The sequence below is a fragment of the Lissotriton helveticus genome, chromosome 8, assembly GCF_964261635.1.
Source record: "Lissotriton helveticus chromosome 8, aLisHel1.1, whole genome shotgun sequence".
NCBI classification, from domain to species: Eukaryota; Metazoa; Chordata; class Amphibia; order Caudata; family Salamandridae; genus Lissotriton; species Lissotriton helveticus.
This window is the reverse complement of record NC_136069.1, coordinates 1,339,771,610-1,339,793,575: the sequence shown is the minus strand read 5'-3', so window position 1 is coordinate 1,339,793,575 and position 21,966 is coordinate 1,339,771,610. Positions and strand designations below refer to the sequence as shown.

General features: G+C 41.5%; 1 protein-coding gene across 2 annotated transcripts in view; it reads right to left on the bottom strand.

Moving 5' to 3' along the window:
• NME7 (NME/NM23 family member 7) overlaps positions 1-21,966 on the bottom strand; it is a 634,381-nt gene that overhangs the window by 290,269 nt on the left and 322,146 nt on the right. For both annotated transcript variants that reach the window (XM_078658324.1, XM_078658323.1), the window contains exon 7: positions 14,540-14,645. In XM_078658324.1, coding sequence (XP_078514450.1) covers positions 14,540-14,645 — 106 coding nt within the window. The remainder of the gene's footprint in view (positions 1-14,539; positions 14,646-21,966) is intronic.

The window sequence follows — 21,966 nt, the reverse complement described above, 5'->3', positions numbered from 1 at the left end:
AAGGATAAGATCTAAGCTACATTTGTTCAAAATTGCGTTCCACCGTTCTTGAAACTGTTTGGAGTTTTTGCATTATGAAGGTTTTAATGCAAGACGTAATCCTCGAGGAATGCGTAGGGCTTGGTGGTATTTGACCAATGTATTAGCATGGAGTTTTTGGTTGATTCGTCGTTTTGAAAGGTAAAGTAGTTGTTTCACACATTGTTCCTTCGTTCGGGTTGAGGTGGTTTGAGTGAGATCCTCATTGATAAGTGCATATATGCGTTTTGTTTCCTCGTTTCCAAAGGCCAGGGTGCTGGCTCGGGCTTCAGTTGTTCTGGAAATTTCTTTGTATTGCATGGTGCAATGGTTGAGGGCGTGCTGCCTGCCTCTGGGGCGGTGAGCAAATAATCAATATTTAATGAAGTGGCCTGGCGCACTGCTATAGATATTCAGGTAAAGTTTTTAATTGGTTGATGTTGATTTTTGAAAAACATTTGAAAAAAAGTTTTAGGTGCTCCAACAAGTGGAGACAGGTGGGCTTTATAGAAAGTACAAATGGTAGGGAAATAACAAAAGTACTACTATACTCGGACCTGGTAAAAATGGCAATTATGAAAGCAGCCAGTGAGATATCCCAAGGGGGAGTAAGGGTGATCCCAGAAAAGGATTTAAGGGACGAACTACAACCTGGAAGGAATTTCTTAAAGTGCCATGCAGGTCTGGGGAGGAGACAGGTGAGGTTACAAAAGGATAACAAAGAAGAGGGTAGCCGCCTGAATATAGTGATAAATAACACAGTAAAAGAGGACTCGTGGGGTAGCTGGAGTCAAGGAAGCTATTTAGGAGACCCCTCAGAGAGACATTTGGATGGGATGGGGAAGTCGGCGGTTTAAGTGAGATAGAATAGGAGGTGGGGATGTCGCATAGCCTAAGTCTCTTATCGTGGAATATAAATGGGTTAGGCAATGAGTCAAAACAAGAACATATAAAGAAACAAGTAAAGAAAGATGCAATTGCCTACCTACAAGAGACCTGGGCATGCGGCGAAACGCCTAGCTTCGAGGTAAATCAAGTAAATCGTTTGGCCAAGAGGCAAAGATTTGGCCGCCCCTCGGGGGGAACTATGACGCTCATTTCAACAAAAATATTAAGTAATGTTGTACTGCTAAAAGTGAAATGTAAATGGTTACTGGCTTGCAGGTTACATTTTCTGCCCCTGGATAAAAAATGTGAAATGATAACTGTTATAAATGTGTATATGCAGTGGGACAATGTGGGAGAATATGTAACTGAGATTGGGAACTTCAAAGAGGATATAGGCTCCCTATTAGAAATGTATGCCTCCGATGTATTGCTAATTATGGGGGATTTTAACCATAAGTTGCACCCAATTAAGGCGGACCGCTGGAATACAGAACTATTGGATGCCTATGGAATTAACTATGCTAGCTTTCCAGCATGCGATCCCTCGAAACAGGACCTGGAATTGGCCCTTTTATTTAGGGGAAAAGGGTCTTTTTTGCTTAAATGGCAGATTTAAAACCGACTGCCCGGCAAAGAAGACCTTTAAAAAAGGTTCACAAAATTACCCAATCGATTAAGTTTTCATGTTAGCCTGGAACTTCCCTTTAGTGCAGGAATTTAAGTTACATCAAAGCGAGGGTAGTGACCATAATCCGCTTCAATTGACGGTACAAGGGGGAAAGATGGAACCTAGAGAAAAGGTGATCCCACAATAAGTGGATTACCCAAAACGGGCGACAACAAGACTAACAGATGAGTACCAGGAAAAGTTAAAGTCCTTTCAACTAAAGGTTGAATTAGTAAATATGGAGAGAAAAAACCTGGAATGGTACGAGGAGAAGATAGCCCAATAGTTCAGTGCCTTAGGATAGAATTAAAAAAGGATAAAAGAAAAGGTACAATAAACCGGGCTAGTCGATTGAAATGGTTTTCAATGGATTGCCAAATTAAAAAAAGAGAGATAAGGACAGAAGCTAGAAGGCAAAGGAAAGAGTTCAACCAAGAGAGGCAAAATCATCTCATTAAATTGAAATAGGAGCTCAAAAAGATGGTCGCCGATGCAAAAAGGGGATATAAGGAGAAATGCTGGGAGGATTTGCTAGAGTCAATCGAGGATAAGAAGCTGAGACAATTCTGAAAATTGATAAAATCAGCTTCGTCCCCCCCCAGCTGGAGAAATGAAATGCGCCGTAAGCGAGACAGCCTGGGATAAATATTTAAGGGAACTGTATGGAGCCCGAATACCCCTAGGAGACAGAGAACACCAAGTGTGGCAGGAAATCTCAGAAGAACTTAAAGTAGATTTTACTGAAGAGCGAGTAGAAGATACGATCAAGACGTTGAATATAACCCGGGCCGCAGGGCCGGATAATCTCCCAGCGATAATATTAAAGTTACAAACAAAGTGGTGGGCAAGATTCCCATCTCAGTTGTTTCAAGTAATTTTAACAGAAGGTAAATTGCCATTAAACTGGAAGGGCGCAATAATTAGGCCAATCCACAAAAAAGGCAGTATGGGCGAACCCCAAAATTACAGATTGATAAACCTTTTGGACATAGGGGAAAATGTATTTTCAAAACTTGTCCTAAATAGATTAAATGCCTGGGTGGACGAGTGCTCAATCGTACCCATCGAACAGGGACGATTTAGAGAGCGGCACTCCACAATAGACCACTGTTTTTCCTTATGGGCAATGGCAAAGAAGTCAACGGAACAGAACGGAAAGCTCTGCTGCTGCTTCGTGGACTTCCGTGCCGCCTTTGATTCAGTAGATCGGGTCTGCCTCTGGGAAACACTAGTTAATAAAAATATTCCAAAAGACCTGTTGACTATAATAAAAGAATTACACCGAGGAAATTGGGCTCAAGTAATTAGGGATACTGAGGGGTCCTTAACGCCAAAAATACCCATTGGAAACAGCTTGAGACAGGGCTGCGTATTGGCCCCCCAGTTATTTTCTATATTTCTATTGGATCTACCAGATTGTCTAGAAGTGGAGGGTAGCGCCAGTCCAAGAATGAATGGCAAAAAGGTCCTGTGTCTTTTATACGCGGATGACCTTGTAATAGTAGACCAGACAGAAATAGGCCTACAAAGGAAGCTGAAATCTTTTAGCGATTATTGCGTAAAGACATTTTTAACGGTAAACCTAGACAAGACCAAAATTCTATGCTTTGGAAAAAAAGCGTCTAAATTTAATTGGTTTTCAGGTCATCTTAAATTAGAATCCGTTGATGAATGCCCCTACCGAGGGGTGTGGTTTGACAAAACATTAAATTGGCATACACACCTAGCAGCCCAAAAAGCGAAGGCACAAACTTCAATCGCTGGTTTAAAAATGTTTAATCGTGACTATGGGGATATGTCTCATCGACCACTATTAAAGGCTTTCAGTGCAATGATACCACCGCAAGAACTCTATGGAGCAGAAATCCTTTATTTGAGCGGTAAAGGAGTCTGGGACTTGGAGGAAGGAAAATGCCTGAAAAACCTTCAATCCCTGCCCCCATCAGCAATGGTCCAAGCAATAAGATCAGAATTAGGATCGGGGGGTACAATCACAAGCAGCATTGATCAGATTTTGGAAACGCCTGGAAAACTAAAAAGGACAACAAATCGCACAATGGTGTCGAAAAGAGATACAACAAAGTAACCTAAACTGGGCAAAAATGTGTAGGAAGAAAATGGTACAGGCCTGTGAGAATATAACAGTGGATATATGCAGAGATTCGCTAAAGATAGAATGTACAAAAAAAGATCTAAAGTTTAATGGACAAGAAGTTACTAGAAGATCTGATAGGGAATACCTTGGCAAGAAAAAATCAGTAGAGTTCATGATGAACACATGGGCAAAGGAAAACTGGTTCCCTTATTTGGACATCCTACCAAACCTGTGGTTCAGACAAGAGATCCTAAGGTTGCGCATTGGGATCAACCCATGGTTAATAAATAAAGAAATTAAAACTAAAATGCTGGATCCAAAAGGGTGTTGCAAATGTAGGCTGGGGACAAAAGGGGATTCAGTGCACATTCTTTTGGACTGTATAAACATTTTAGAACTACGTAAACTCTGGCTGCGCCCAATATTTGTAAAATATGGTATAAGAACTCGTGCGCAAGCGATCGATCTCATCACAGAAATGTCTTGTATTGAAATAGCAATTGCTTTAGGGAAGTTCTTAAAGGAAGTACAGAGATTCATAATAAGTTAGAATTAATATTTTATAATTTTATAATGAATGAATTTATATCTTGTCTAGGAGAATTGGTTGGTTTTATCAACCCGATGGGGTAAGGATTTTACTAATGAAGTGATATTTTATGAGCATCTATTTTAAATGTAGCTAGGGTGAGAACATTCTATAAATTGTGGTAGAAGAAGATTTTAACCTGTAACTAGTTTGCGAGTTTACTGTGGAATATTTTAAAACATTATTAATTGCTATATATTTGTTTAAAGATCACGACCTAAATAAACATACTTTTTGACTTGAAAAAAAATGTGAAAATCAGGTGTATGCCAATTTCAGTGCGTTTGAAGGGAGAGCACAGCCATTTACTACTGGTTATCAGGAGAGCAGAGTCCTAAAGCAAAAAACACCCCAATAGAAACAGTTCTAGATAAAACCTGGACAAATACCAAGTAAAAGATTGTCATTTCCAACAACAGGCCTAAGGACCCTATCCTTTTTCGGCACGAGGAGTAACAATCCCCACTGTTATCCGAGTTTGGTATCCTCTCTATGGCACTTGTAGAGAACAACAGGCATAGCTCCTGTAGCAGGATGGACAGATACCTTTCTGAAATTCATTCTGATGCTGGAGGGACATTGTGCAGGGAGAAAAGAAAAGGTACGGCCTAACCTCTTTGAATAACATGCATAAGCCATTTGTCATATGTGCTTGAACACCATCCTGGGAGGAAGTGCCAGATCCTGTCCCCCACTGGGTGGACATGCGCTGTTGAGGGTGAACTAAAAACTGGTGTCCCTACCGGCTTGCACGTTGCCTGGTGGACCTACCTTCGCTGCCCTGAAAACACAGGACTTTCTGTTGCATCACTGGTTGGGAAGGCTACCTCTCTATAAACTATAAACTAGCCATCTGGAGCAGTTCCAAAAAGTCGGATACTGCTGTGGGAATTGTTTGGCAGGGATCAACAGCCCCCGGGAACACACTATAACTCTATTGTCTTTAAAGCGTTTAAAAGTGGAGTCCACCTTCTCACTGAAGAGGCAGAACCCATTAATGTGCATGACCATCAGCAAAATCTGGGCACCATTGGAGAACTCAGTGGAATTCATCCAGGCTGGTCAACAAAGTATAAAACTAGTACCAACACCAACCACACTGTCAAGGGAATCTGTGGTATGCAAACCTGCATGGACATCATATTTGGACACATCTTGACCATCATATTTTGTCTGTCCTACGGACGCCCTAAGTGGTGGGAGACAAATTATGATTTCCTTTACTGTTCGAGGGAAGCACAATGTGGCTCTCTGGAGTGAGGTGCTTTGTGAGAATGTCCAAGTCACAAAGCGCAGTTGTGAAAAATCTGGCCCCCTGCCTGTTCACATGTGGGCAAGGACATGGTCTGACTCTAAACCATGTAGCTAGCAGAGTATCTACGAGGACATCATTAAACAGAGATGCTATGATGCTGCTGACCTCAGCTGCAACATTTCAGCCAAAACATGTGCTTTAGTGTCAAGGGTGAGCAGTTGAAACTCTAGCACCTTGGCAACTCTCTGAACCACCAATGTGAATGAGGCACTCTCTTCCATCGGTGGCTCATGTCAAGCTCGGTCTAGGAGATGCATCAAGCGCGATCTCTCAAATGAGTACTTGACTGAGCTCCTGCCTTTCATAAGTTATCTCCAGCCAAGCCACTTCTCTGACTGAACTCCACAGCCCCTTAAAACGAAAGCACATGTTGTGTGTGTACATGGAGTGAGAACGTGGTTTGCGCGATTACTGCCAGACCCTGTGAGGATGCGTATATTTATTGAAAAAGCGTTCATATATTCAGAGAAGCGTTAAGCTTGTGAGGGCTACTGGATCTGGGAGCTCGGAGACAACAGGTAACAACAAGGCTACGCATAAAATGACCTACCAAGCAGAGTGGCGCAGCGGATGGACACATGTCGCACACACCTCCTCTCCACATTCACCATTGCTCTGTTTACCTGCTCCCCTTCCCTCAGCGCAAACTGAGCATCGCCTAGTCCCCCTCTTCCACTCTAGCTTCCCTCTTCCTCCTCTGCCCTGGGCCTTTTTTCCCAACCTTTTAATTAAGCTCTCTTGCACCTGCTTCATCCTGTACTCCCAAGCCACCCTTCCCTGCACCTCACTTCTCTCCACTCTGCACAGCTCCCCTCCAGCTCTACTCTTTTTCCCTTTTTCAGTTTCAGCCCTTCTCACCCTCCTTTACCATCTCACCTTCCTCTCCTTTCAGCTGAACTCTCCTCTCTTTCCTTTACAGTCTCCCCCCTCCTGCCAAACTCTGCATAACCTTTTCTTGCTCACCTTTCTTCTCCTCCTACAGCTCCAGTTCTTCCTTACCTGTGCTGAATCTCCTTCAGTGGATCTTTGGGACTGGACACAATTGAGAGCTGTAGGGTTGAGGCTGAAGGCACAGCAGGTGTCTGACAGTGAACAGCTTTGTGGCCCAGTGACAAACAAACTACATACTCATTCGGGTCCTAGACCTCTATGCAGAGCGCACAAGATGGCCACGTATGTGGAAGGAGTTATACAGCTGTCGAAATATTGACAAAGCCAAAGGAAATTAAGATGCTGTGCTTACAGCCGGGCGCCTGTTATGTGTGAGGGGAGGTGTGATGGCGAGGTGGAGGACGTGAAAAGAGTAAGAAAATGAAGTTTGAGACAGGCAGGTGAAGGGACTTCAGAAAGAGAGATGAGGGCAGAAAAAGGGTGTATGTATTTAACGCAGTGCTTTCTAAAGTTTAAATTACAATCCCCAGTTTTAGAATTGTTCAGAATCTCACATTGTTAGAATTGAAGCAACCAGATCTGGCGTATTTCAGGTCTACGTGTCTGTTGCTGTGGGACTATAGGACAGTTCGACATTTTTATTAAGCCGGCAAAGTTCATGATAAGCAAATTTCTTAAAATGTTGCAGATGCACAATTATGTACAATCTTTTGGTTCAAGGAGAAAATGTGAACCATTTTCCCCGTGAGGCAATCCCAAACTGGTATCTCATGTGACATTTCAGTGCAGCTATAACTTTGCGTTAAGTTTTCACGTGAGATAACCTGAAATTAATTTCATGTAATTTAACACAATTTTCATCCTAATTTCCGAAATTTCTTGGAAAATAGAGCATTAAAAAAATCTCCGGCAGATATGTTTAGATGTTCTACCAAAAACTAGCACCTAGATGCATCCACATTCTGGTCAGGTGTTACACACTGTGACAAGCACTGTATTCTACATTACATGTTTTAGGCCATGTCCTGAATTAAGTAGGCCACCACTCTTGTCTAGGATTCCTTGGTTCATGTCTTTTGGCCACGTCCCTCCGGAGCGTTGCCCACTTTTGCCATCCCACTCAAGGCACTGATTACCCCCATTTGCCATCTGTGCATTGAATTTGGGTTTCAAAAAGGTATGAATCGTCCTCTAATGATTCTCAGGGAATCACTTTTGTACTTCTAACTGAATTAACACGCATTTGCAATGCAATAGGTCTCGTTCAGATAGACGCAACATTACCAAATGACATTCTTCAGAATGTACCTCGAAATAATTTGGACAATTTGTACCTACATATGTGAAAAATTGGCTAATGGTTATTGATGAGTTTCAGAGATGTCAACTGAATTATTTATCTTGTACAAAAACAATCTACAGCCTTTCTTATGAACTGTTTGGTGTATTTGTTTCAAGCCTTGGCTCGTTTTGTAGTTGCTTCCTCTTTTTGAGACACATCTAGTTTCCTTTCCTGCAGTACATCTGATCTTAAGTTTACAAATAGTTGAACCTAGGCCTCTGTCACATGTAGTACCAAACAGTAAAATCCGAACAGGCTTTCAGAACACCCCAGAAATGGGCAAACAATGTCTTCTGAAGCTCAGTGTGCACATTGTCCACATAGATGTTTATTGTGGGGTTCCAGAAAAGGTGACCGGATTTATTTTACTGTTCTGTTCGGTACCTGATAACGCGAGGCCTAGCTCATTTCAATATACTCAAATAGTTATGTCTACCAGTGTGCTTCAGTACCATGTTCTTGCCTAGTGCTTGCTATAAAGCCATAGCATGTTGGGTGTGCTTTAAAACCAGCAGGCTTGAGCCTACATCACCCACATGTGTGCACCGAGTAATGCAATCAACCATCAGATTGCTTAACTTTAGTAAACTAAGCTCGGTGGTGTTGGTGAATCAATATTTACATTTTTAACATTAATGTATTGATTATGATGACCTCACCAGGAACATCAATTACAGCCCTCTTCCTACCCCATTTGGCCTATTTGGTTTAGGTCCAACGGTTTCAAAACAATGAACTAAATAGCTGAAGTGAGAGGCATCTGATTGGTTCTCTAACTCAAGAGCCCAAACTAAGAAAATAATATTAACGCTGTGTTTGCCAAGGCATCTGTACACTCCTGTGCCAGGTTGAGCACAGTTGGGGTAGCACTTCCTTCAACTTTGTGCCTCGTGCCTATTATGTGAATATATGTCGTCTCCTCCTCATCTTCTTCCTCCTCTTCTTCTGCTGCTTTTTCTTCTTCGCCTTCCTCCTTAAAGTCATTGCTTGAGATCCTTTAGTTTTACATGTAGTATAGAATCCTCGCCATCTTGAATGTTTGCGAAACATGGATGCCAGGAAAGAATTACTGTACTATGGTGGGTGCATTTTTTTGTATGTGAACAAACCTGCTAATACCAGTTGCAACAATGACGCCTTGTTGAGCAGATTCCTCATTTTTCACTATTTATGGCATATGCCAAGATGAGGAACCCAGCATGGTGATTGCACTTTTGAAGAAATGTGTTTCCTCAGCTGCTCCATCCGATTGCAATATAAACTGCACTTTCTATTTTCATTAAATTGAAACCCCTCTTTTTTCATCCCTATCCATCCTCCTGGATTTCAAATAAACGTGCTTTCAACTTTTCCTCTCTGTATTCCCATTATTTCCATTCACCACTGCTTCCTTTTTTTCTCTTTTGTAAGAGGGGCCTATTCTCCACTTTCTGTCCAATTGAGTCTACAACTCTTACCCTTGCCAAACTCCGTTTGTTTGCATGTTTTTCCAGTGTAGCCTCCAGTTTGCCTCTTGTGATTTGTTTCCAACTCCCCTACCATTTGTATGTCTCCGCTACAGACAGCCAAAGTAGTTAGTTTGCCAGAAATGTTGTTTCCGATATACACAGGATGGGTTTTGAGTCATCCCCTTGCTCATGATCGGATGGCTTTGTTGCACATCTCAGTTGTCTCCTCTTGATTGCATGGCTTTCCTCCCTATTCGTATGTTTGTCCCAACCAGGAGCATTTTGGTCTCAGTGTTGCGAGTGGTTGAATTTTATCCTTCCATTGCTGATGTTGATTGCATTTAGGGAACTCCTTTTTCCGTTCCCTGCCCAATGAGCTGTAGCAGTGGCACTACTGCGCCACTACGTCCCACCACTCCTGCCACCCACCTCATGCTCTTTTGGGAGGCCAATGTGACTAAAAGCCTGACCTCGCTTGACACCCAAGGTTGCAGCAGATATTTCAGCTGTATCCTTAGCACTAACACTACAGCAGCATTTTGGCATCATCAGCATCACCATTGGGAAAACTCATAGTAAATAAAAAGAGCGTACATTAACTAGCACACACAAATTTTAGAGCATAAAAACGGTAATCCTCATAAAAAAAACTAAAAGAAACATTGCATTCCTACTTCTGAGCGCTCCTATTGAATACATTTTTAAAACTGCGCCAGGACGCTCCTTCGCTGGAGCATCTGTGCGCATTAAAAATGTGAATAACATAACAACATAACATAACACATAAATTCAACCAAATGCATAGAACAGATGACACTGATCTCCACCAACTGTTTTGGTAAAGTATAATTTAACAAGCTTTTGCAATGCAATAGGTCTCACATTTGCCAGAGTTTAAGCTATTGGCATTGTAATGACAAGGCCTTTTATTTATTTGTTTTCAAGTCCCACACATAAATAAAAAGCATTGTAATTTACAATGCCATTAGCTCAAACTCTAGCAAATGTGAGACCTAATGCTTTGCAAATGCTTGTTGAGAATTGTGACTTACAAATCGACTTTACCATTCAAGAGGGTTTTAAATTACAATTCTTTAGACACCAAAGTCAATATTCCTATTTTCTTCCAATTGAAAGTTAGCACTTATTAACTGTAATAATGAAATCCAATGTTATTCTATGGGAGAAGTAAGCCTTGCAGTAGTGAAAACCGAATGTAAGAGTTTTTCACTACTAGGACATGTGAAACTTAAAAGTACATGTCCACCTTTTTAAAATGTACTGCATCCTATCTTCTGGGCTGTTAAGGGCCTACCCTAGAGGTGACTTATATGTATTAAAAAGGAAGGTTTAGACCAGGCAAAAGGTTTATTTTGCCACATCTAAATGGCAGTTTAAAACTGCACACACAGGCTGCAATGACAGACCTGAGACATGTTTAAAAAGGCTACTTAAGTGGATGGCACAATCAGTGCTGCAGGCCTACTAGTAACATTTAATTTACAGGCTCTGGGTATAAGTAGTACCAACTTACTAGGGACTTACAAGTAAATGTGCTGATTGGATGTAAGCCAATTTTACTATGTTTAAACGAAGAGCACTAGCACTGGTTAGCAGTAGTAAACCATGCAAAGTCCTACAAGGCAACAAAACCGGATCAGAAAACAGGAAGGTAAAGGTAAAAAGTCTGGGGGTGAGACTGCAGAAAAGGCCAAATCTAACATAAGGTATAATGCATTATCAGCACAATGAGACAGAGCAAGCCATCTGCCTCACCATCATCATCATCAACACCATGCTCTGGCATACAGCCAAAGTCAGAACCATAAAGATAATAGAGCCTTAGCTAAGAGCTGCAACATGGTAGAGGCCCAGGGTTGGAGTCAGGCTGCATGGCAAGCAGTTAAGCTTTTGTAATTTCAAGGAGCTACATCGGTCAAGCTTGGGTCCATATCAGTTCGGGGTACGACATGGGTGTTGGCACTGGGTTATCCACTGGCAACAGTGGTTTCTGCATTGGGAACTAGGGTCAATCATGCAGCCTGGGTAAAAGTGTGATCTCTGCTTCCTGCAGTCACAGCACAGCTGGAATCCAGTTGTTTTCGGTGGGAACATTGCTTCTTAGCACACTGAAAAGTTTGTAAGTCGTCAAAAGGAACAAAAAGAAAGGAACCAATGTCAGCATGCAGGGCTGGCATTTATATACAGCTCTGTTCCGTCACTTCTGGGACGGTATGGAGCCTATACGGAGCAGCACAACGCCTGATGCAGTGTGCGGGAGCACTGCAATGAAAAACTCCAGATCCAGTCTGGCACCGGAGAGATATCCTAACTTGAGGAATCGGCCTTTATAAGTATTTATCAGAAACCTGTTCAACTGAATTGTTATCCTGATCTTTGCCAGAAATGTGGTGTTTTATGGTATCTGCACTTCTGACAGAGAAGATAGCCACATTTGCTTTTGAATATTTCTCAACCGTCGCACCGGATCCAGAAACGTTTCAGTAGTACCTCTGCGCACAATTAGGCGGCACCATATGACTCTGGAATATAGACGCCACGCATGTGTGTTCCAATCCTTTCCTTTCTTTTCGCCCCACCAGAAGTGAATCCAGGGCGACCTCACAATTCTCACAGACATGCCTACCTCATAAAATGTGACAAAACCAGTGTGCAAGGGAAATGTCACTTGGCAAAATTACAGGTTCTTAACCCTGTGAGGACAGATGCAAACATATGTCCATGAAAGATCCTCATCAGATTTGACTGTGGTGCCTAGGGTCAAATCATGACTCTGAGGCCTGCAGTCAATGTGTGTTTATGAACCTAAAGACCATACAAGACCACGAGGCAAAACTCAACATCGTCAAGCACTGAAAGCCTCCACGAGACCAGGGTCGGTCAAAAGTTTGGCCCTGGTTCCAATCCAGTCTTTTTAGGGGTTAGTCTTGGTCTCGATCAAAGTAGGCAGGTAAGATAAAGAAGATACACAAAGAAAATCGAAGCCCTTTTCCGTCACTCACATTCTCCTGAGAAGGCATGTTGGCAGGACATTACATCTCGATCTTGCTCCCAACGTGTACTGACATCAAAGCCAATCAATCATATTGAAGAGCTCCACAGGGCCATGCTCCGCTTCTTCAGATCCCTGCTGACTGCCTATGGCATGCCTTAAGGCCCCAGGGCACTCAAAAGACCTCCATCTGGAATATGACAGGGTTTTACCCCTCAGTTCCAGTTGGACCCTCTGGACCTATCATTACGCCCCCTTCAGCTCCAGTTTCAAATCTACCTTCGGTGTCACAGTCCACACCAGTTCCTGGAGCCTCGATGCTGAAGACGGTGTATCTTTTTTCCTCTCAGACTTTGAGTTAATGCTAGTTTGACATAGACTGAGGCCTGCCCGGCCACTCCTATTACCACTCGACATGCCACCTCCACAAAGGAGAACACATTCCCTGCAATCCTTGTTTGGCATGGATCTTGACAATGATTATAAAATGGGTGATAAGAGTGCCTAGCCATACCTCGAAGCAAAGTGGCACGACAATATACAACACGCTAGTGACCTTGGTACCTCCCCTGAGTTGGGCCTCCGGTCACCCACTCGTCCTGCCACTGAAGAGAGCGCTTATGCCATGGTGATGCTTAGGGCAACCCAAGTCCTTGTCTTTCAATTCCCCACCTTGGAGATCAAGACCAATGTTCTAACAGAAGCCCTCCAGCTGGGGCCAACCTCCTCAGAGCCCCTCTTGCCTTTCAGTAAGGAACTTATGGATACCATGTTGGGGGCTTGGGCCAAACCTTACTCTGCCCCCCCCCCCCCCCAGTCAACCATCAGATCACATGCCCCAGGTGACCCTGCCTCGTGCTGTCAGCCAATAACGCCTCAACAAGGTGCCCAGCGGTTTCAGGGTCGAGACTGTGATGCTCACCGCCCCCTGCGATCAAGATCTACAGGTCACCCAGCCAACTGCAGGCCCAATTCCTGAGCCCATTTAGTGGAGCATTACCATGGCAATGCTAGAAAGCCAAAGAGCTTTACATATTTTTAGCTTTGAGCCCAGGGCTTAAGATGTCAGCAATCAGTGAATGTGCGGTATTGGTTTCCATACATTAGCACCATAATGGATTGGCTAAAGCCTTCGTAGAATCTGACAAACCAGGAAAAGATTTTGAAAGGATGCATGAGCAGTAGCCAATGCAGCCTTGCAGCACTCTGAATTTAGGGAATTAGATCCAGTGGCTTTTCATCGGCTTATTTCATGATATGCACTTTCCAACAATGCTATGAGGAGTAAGTAGGAATTTTCAACACCAATCTGTTATATTTACATTCAGAGGAAACACAGGTGAGTGGTTGGTTCATTTAACACATGGAATAGGTGGCAGGGAATAGAGTTGTTAGGTAGGGCAATAGGCTATGTGCAGAGTAGACTAGCCATCATATCACCGGTTGACAATTCAGCCCCAGGACAGGAAAATACCAGGATTTGTATTGACAGAAGTAAACGATAAGGTGTACATTTCCAAGCACTTACAGCTGCCTTTGTTCAACCAACTAGCTCCTTCTTTCTCTGTTTCCACGCGGAGAATAAAGCTAGTAAGCAGAGAGGCAACCTTTAGAAAAGATATGAATAAGATCACGCATCTTAATACTTTTAATTCAATTGCCAAGGGTGTTTTTTTTTATATACTGATCGCTAGGATAAGAGCGCTAAAAAAAAGTTTGCGGTCAATTAAATTATCAGATGCAAAATTGGTTGTTTAAAACAAATAATGGAGGTTAACATTTAGGTGTGTAATCAGTGAAATATTAAAGTTGCAGCTTCAATCCATAAATCTAAGACTTTGGAATTTTACAAAAATGTCGCTAATCCTGGAGCAGCTGGAACAAGATCACACAGTTTGCAAGCTGCAAAGGCTTAATCTCCTACCAGTTATGCAACATACATTTTAGCTCGTCAAAACCTTAAATACACTTTCCTTCTCCGCGAGCTAAAAATATTCTTAAGGAGCTTTATGTAGAAATTAAACCAAACATAAGTGCTAGTCTTCATATTCCAGTTACGCCAGTGTGTAAAAGGTAAAGACAGGGAGGGGTGAGTGGAGGGGGTAGCAGTGGAAATCTAATTTCCTAGAGTGGGCACTGCTTCAAAGAAAACGGATTTGCACAATAAGGTGCTTATCAACACAGGCACTATTTTCTCAAACTAAGAAAACTACTCTAGAAAACAAGCAATGCTTTTGTCATAGGTACTCTCTCGCGGGCAGGCGGATGCTTACTGTCAGACACAGCATGAGGTTTGATGATGCAGCAGGTGCAGTCGGTGTATTTGGCTGTGTTTGGGGGGGCACAGCCTCCACTTGTAGGGAAGAAGAACTCCAGCTCCTGCGAGCAAAAACAAAGAGAAAATTGTGATTATGAGAAAATCTGAAATATCTGATGCTGAGCTTTTAGTATATTCATATTACTCAAGTATCCAGTAGTAATATATGTATTCTGTTTTTCGGCACACAATAATCTGCAAACTATTTGACAAATGATAAAACACAAGCAAACATTTAACAGAAATTACCAGGCTGACGCTCAAAATTCATGCAACAAAGTCCAGATACACCATATGCTACTACTGGGCCCAACAGCACTAGACTGCATCGGCATCAGAACTGCCCCAACCCTGCCCCAACGTAGGAAAGAGCTGAAGACACACTACATCATGGTGCAGTAACATCCCCTGTTTGCTCTTAGGAAGCAGCCACCCTTTCAATCACACGTCAACTGTATATTTCCCTTTGATTCTTGCGCACAACCCTGCTGCCTTTTGGCTATACCGCCTACATACAGACTTTCCACGAAAGAACATCACACACAAACATACAACAGAAGACATTTTACAGAATCCATACAAGCTACAAAACCTTAATCAAGCAACATAGCCACCAACACCACCTCCTTTTTATCCGCCAAACAATGTTCACGTCTGAATAGCATCTCATACTAAGCATGCAAAAATGATGCACTATGCGTGGCTTAACAAGGCAGTCAATACCACGACTGTGTCGTTACCACGAGTTTCATTACAACGCAAGTCATTACAACAACTTGCTTTAGGGAAGCGCTGGATTTTGAAATGGTTTGAATAACTATTCCATCACCAGTCCAACACCGCAATCCCTAAAGCAAGTCGTTGTAATGGCATGCGTTATAATGGAACTCGTGGTAACGTCCCAGTCGTGGTACTGTCTGCGTTGTAAAGGCACAACAAAGTAATGCCTGTGTTGTAATAGACGTTTCCCTTCACGTTTACCGAACAGAAGATGCCTACGTAATTAGAAAACCCCTCAACCCACACCTCTTCGACTCAAAATCATACACTCACAGCTCAATGAACAACACATCATTACCAAAATGAGAGACACGCTATAACAATAAAGGGATTAAAACATCTTCACAAGCTGAATCTGACTAGGAAAAAAATCAAAACCATTTTGAAAGTCATCTTCGGATGGCTAAAAAAAGTTGTACACCATGCAGCACACTATGCAATTAGAAATAAAATGACACCCAGAATTGTTAATATTGGAAGAAGGTATACTTCCCAGCAAAGTTGAAGCTCATGATTTCTTTCTCCAATTACGGTACCATAAGAAGGAGCCTTGTCTGAGGTAACAGGGGTGTTGGTTACAGGGGCGGCTCCTTCACTATGGCGGAAGAGCGTCAGCCCCCCCCAACCCCCAAGCCAGGAATGTAAAAAATAAAAAAACGATAATAAACCCAGGTTTATTTGTGTTTTATTCGGTTTCCCAGTCGAATCTTGGTTGCGCGGCCAGGGGGATGACAGGCACGGATGGGGAGTGGTTGCACTGCTATCACTGCACATTGATGGTTTGACCGGCTGTCTCAGGCTTGCCAAACCGTCATGCACACTGAAGGTCTCTCCAATCCGAGCTGCATTGCTGGGTTGGAGACAGCAAAGCATAGGCTCCCAGTCTCCTGGGAGCACAAATTATCAGTGCTCCAGCCAATCCGTAAACTGCTCTCATGCATGAGAGGAGATTCAGGATTAGCCGCAGGGGAGCCTGTGCCTGCAGTGGAGACACAAGAGAAGCAGAAGTCGGCGATGTGCCGGGCTGCAGGTAAGTTATTTTTTTCCCCATCCTTTTTGATTGTTTGTCGTCCCTGCCCCTGCCCTTCTCTGACACAGGCTGCTACTGGTTGGTTTACGACCTATGGACTCAATTAACAATAATGTATGTGCTTGCAAAATGAACTTTCATCAGCAAAGAGTGGAATAATCTCAGGGAAATCCGTGATCTTGATTCACAAATTTAGACTCATCAGATATTTGATTCAGAGGGTAAATTTAGAGCTGCAGAGCCACGATAAGCTTTATCCAATTTTAAGACTCATTTCCAATGATCATCCATCAAGTATTACACGCACCAACAATTGCAACTACATAAAGTAGGTTCAAAAGGTGTAGTACAGGCTTCTCCAATGAGAAGCTCGTGAGCTACTAGTAGCTTACCAGCTACCTAAAAGTAGCTCTCCATGCATCCTTTACCACACATTGCCTTTCCCATGCATATGCCTTTACCAAGCATGCCTTTACAATGAAAATGTAAGTATATATTAGGTAAGTGAAACCAATATATATTATATGTAAATTCCATAATTGTTTGATGCCAGCCTCGTATTGTTATGACCTAATAATAAACATCTTGTACATTCAATGTTCTGTTTTAACGGGGTGCCAATTACATCTATCAACTAGATCTTTTCACCTCTCAATATTTGACCTGTCTGCAGACATAAATGCCCCCAGTGGCCAACAATTATGGAATTTACACAAAGATTTGGGTTAAAAAAGTTTCAATGCAATGTGTTGTATTTATGTTTTTTATGTCACTACAAGTACCATAATGCCCTGTTTTAGTAGCTACAGGAAATGATGTCAGAGTGACAACACTCAATAAGTGTAGTAAAAAAAAACACAGGGCGTTACCGTGATCAAGATCTCTGGGGAGATCGAAACGCGTTGGTGTGTTTTTCACGTTTTGTAGCGAATTAAATAAACTAATTTAAGTTTGAACACCATCACCGGAGTGCGACCTGTTTTTCCCCCGAATGGAAGAAGCTTGTCAAATATTATATTATATATATATATATATATATATATATATATATATATATATATATATATATATATATATATATATATATATATATATATATATATATATATATATATATATATATATATATATATATATATATATATATATATATATATATATGTATATAATAAGGACAACAGCATAATGCTCTACCCACTGGAGGGTTGCAATTATTAACAGCCTTTTTGAATCACAGGTCCGAGCAGGTGTCCAAAACCAAAGTCATCACGGAAAACGAACGCTATTGGAGACACACCAAATAAAGGAGAAGAGACTTGGAAAAATCAGACTGTGAAACAAAATGACTGAGACAAATGTACAACCACAAGTCCCACAATACATTTCAAAACGGAAGTGATTCCATAAAAGTATGCCATTGGAGGCAAACGAAATGAATTTAGAACACCGGACAGTGGTTTGTTTTTAGAGCGAGGCATACCTTTGAAGAAGTTCCAGGGTGGAACGAACATGTTGGAATTGTGCCACAAGCTGCTGAATTTCCGTCAATAAAAGAAGCAGAAGCAGAGTTTTCAGGTGTGACCAAAGTTTTTTCTTCCTCCGGGAGTTAAACGTTGTTGAAATACATATCGGCGTGGTTCTGCCGAAGGTCAAACACCGCCACAAGAGCGCCTCAGCTCTCCCGCCGTGAACCATCCGGTTGGACTCGGTGATCCGAAAATAGGGGGAGTGGTGCCGCCGAGGACTGGATCTCGGTATTGGTTTTGGAGTCAGTTTCAAATGCAGACTGACCGGGGAAAACTCTCTGCCTACATTGATGGACAAATGTGCAACCAAGTGCCGATAAGGACAACAGCATAATGCTCTACCCACTGGAGGGTTGCAACTATTAACAGCCTTTTTGAATCACAGGTCCGAGCAGGTGTCCAAAACCAAAGTCATCACGGAAAACGAACGCTATTGGAGACAGACCAAATAAAGGAGAAGAGACTTGAAAAAATCAGACTGTGAAACAAAATGACTGAGACAAATGTACAACCACAAGTCCCACAATACATTTCAAAACGGAAGTGATTCCATAAAAGTATGCCATTGGAGGCAAACGAAATGAATTTAGAACACCGGACTGTGGTTTGTTTTTAGAGCGAGGCATACCTTTGAAGAAGTTCCAGGGTGGAACGAAACATGTTGGAATTGTGCCACAAGCTGCTGAATTTCCGTCAATAAAAGAAGCAGAAGCAGAGTTTTCAGGTGTGACCAAAGTTTTTTTCTTCCTCCGGGAGTTAAACGTTGTTGAATATATATATATATATATATATATATATATATATATATATATATATATATATATATATATATATATATATATATATATATATATATATATATATATAATGATTGTCTGGTTATTCTTTAAAACACCAGGCACCCACACTCAAGGTCCGTGTTCACTATTTATTTTTTTGTCACCAATAATGCGTTTGATCACATCGTGAGAGCCATATATATATAAGGATTTAGGGAAGAGGCGTTTTAAGGGTTCAGGGGTAGGTAAAGGTAGTGGGTGGAAAAGGGTGTTTTTAGGATTTATGGGTGTATAAGGGTATTGGATGGTAAGGGTGTTTTTAGGGTTTAGGGGTGCATAAGGATAATGGGTGGTAAAGGAGTTTCTAGGGTTTGCGGTGGGTAATGGTATTGGATGGTAATGGTTTAATAGGGTTTAGGGTAGTGCTTAATTTAAGCAGGTGGTTTCCGGTGCTCGGCACAGTCACTTATTTGCCAACACTGGGACTTATGACAGTCTGCCACATGAAGGTGTGCTGTTTGCTGTTGTGCTCATCTTTAAAAAACACAGTTGTTTATGAATCCTGTATACATCAAAATGACTAATACCGGCCACCCAAGCCATTCTTATAGCTTTGGAGGCCTGGAATAGTCTGAGGCGCAGAATTGAAGGAGTGTAATGTTCGTAGTTGTGTTTGTACTGCCACCGGCAGCAATGGCCGGGGCAATGACTGGTGCAAGTTTCAAAGGTTTCCTGATGACAGCCCTGGCACATATATTTTTACAAATTAAGCACTGGTTTAAGGGTGGGTAAGGGTATTGGGTGGTACGGGTGTTTTTAGGATTATGGAGTGTGTAGCAGTATTGGGTGGTAAGTGTGTTTTAGGTATGGTTAAGGATATTGTGTGGAAAGGATGTTTTTAAAGTTTAGGGGTGGGTAGAGGTATTGGGTGGTAAGAATGTTTAAGGTTTAGGGGTGGGGAAGGGTATTGGGCGGTAAGGGTATAATTAGGATTTAGGGGTGGTTAAGGGTATTGGGTTGTAAAGGTGTTTTTAGATTTTAGAGGTGGATAGGGGTATTAGGTGGTAAGAGAATATTTAGGGATAGTTGAATTTAGGGGAAAGGGTTTGATAAGGGAATATATATTTGATCAACTCCAAAGAAACGTTGCGTACTCCCAAGCTGATTATCAATATTTATTGTTTGCTTACAACAAACCGACAAACCCGTTTCAGCCACTTGGACTTTCTTAATGTCAGTTTCAACCTTTTTCATTACACCTTGTATTACATGAAAATCTCATTGGGCAGCTGCATAGGACTAAAACATAAACGAGAGACTGCAAATTGAGTTGCTTGCACATTCTTGATGATCATGGAAGCCATTTTGAAATATCTTAAAATGTCTTCAAAAAATATATATCTGCATGATGCCAATCTCCTTCTGTAATGGATTATAGTCACCACATACCACTTAAAATAGTTATAATAAACCCATTAATTTTGAAGTATATAATTATACTGCAAAACCTACATATTTGTTGCACCACATATAATTTAAATACATTTGTTTGAAATCAAGCCCTGGATGGGCACACATTAACTGAAAGAAAATGTGCGATAGAAATTAATTTTAACCAATATAGATAGAAAATCGAATTCATCAAATTTTGAATGTTTCATTTTTGTTTCTCTATACATTAAGGCCTAGATGTATCAAGATTCCATTTTGCGAATCTTAAATAGCGATTTTTAGCGAATCGCTATTTAGAATTCGCAAAATGGAATGTATGTAAAAAAATCGCTTTTTTTAGAGAATCCTTATTATTCCTTATTTGCGAATTCGCATTTTGCGAATTCGTAAATAAGGAATAATTTCCCATGCATTCCTATGGTCCAGGAGGCCCATAGGAATGATTGTTAAGTAATTCTCAAATTGCGAATTCGCAATTTGCTAATCGCAATTTGAGAATTATTTCAAGGGTGCAGGGGTGTCTCATGGACACCCTGCTGCACCCCTGAAACTTACATGTGTGTGCATATGGCGCACATACATGCCCTATGGGCATGTATGTGTGTCACATGCCACCTTCAAAATTGTCATATTTTGTTTTTTGAAAGGATATTGCAAATTAACACAAACCTCAAATTGGTGTTAATTTGCGATTCCTTAACCTGAATTCGCAATGTAAAAATGTTTCATACATGGCATTTAAGGAATCGCAAAATAGCGATTCCTTAAATGCTTATGCAAAATAAGGAATCGCAATTATTTGCGATTCCTTATTTTGCTAATTTCTCATACATCCCAAAAGATGCAAAATGTCCGTTTGCGATTCGTTAAGGCCGAAATTCTGCGAATTTCGGCCTTAACGAATCGCAAAAAGCTTGATACATCTAGGCCTATATCTTTTCTGATCTGAGAGTAGAATGATTTTTTCATATAACTCTAAAAAAGTAAGTGAGTGGATGAAGCTACTCTAAGGAATCAACAGCCTGATTCATCAAGCTGATTTGCGCTCGCAAAGGGCCAGATTCTGAGAATCTGGCCCTTTGCGAGTGCGATTTTTGCATTTGGGATTCATCATCCCAAATGCAAAAATCTCTATTACCGAAATCGCATATTTGCGAGGAATTGGATTTAAGGAATCTCTAATAGAGATTCCTTAAATGCAATTCATCAACCAATTAGAAATTTAGAAATCGCAATATTTGGTCGCAATTTACCACCAAGTCTGACTTGGTGGTAAATTGCGAAAATAGTGTAAAAAGCACTTTAGTGCATTTTTTTCTTTTGCATGTTACACACACACATGTCCTTTGGACATGTGTGTGCGCAACACCTGTTCAAATGTGCATTTAAGGGGTGCTACAGGGTGTCCTTTGGACACCCCTGGCACCCTTTAAATCGCTATCTTATTTGCGAGTAGCAAATTGCTAATCGCAAATAAGGAATACTCCCCATTCATTCCTATGGGCCTTTTGGCCCATAGGAATGAATGGGGAGTATTCCTTATTTGCGATTAGCAATTTGCTACTCGCAAATAAGGAATGTGTAGGAATCGCTATTTATTTAGCAATTCCTACATGAATACCGTTTTGCGAGTCCTTAATAGCGATTCGCTATGAATCGCTATTAGGGGCTCGCAAAACGGGTGAATGATGAATCAGGCTGCTAATCATCTTCCAAAGTGGATGGGGTTATCCTCTACCTTCATCTGGGGCTTCAACAGTGAAGACGGACTATGGACACGTATATGTTAATGAAAATTGTAACCTGTCCGAAGTGG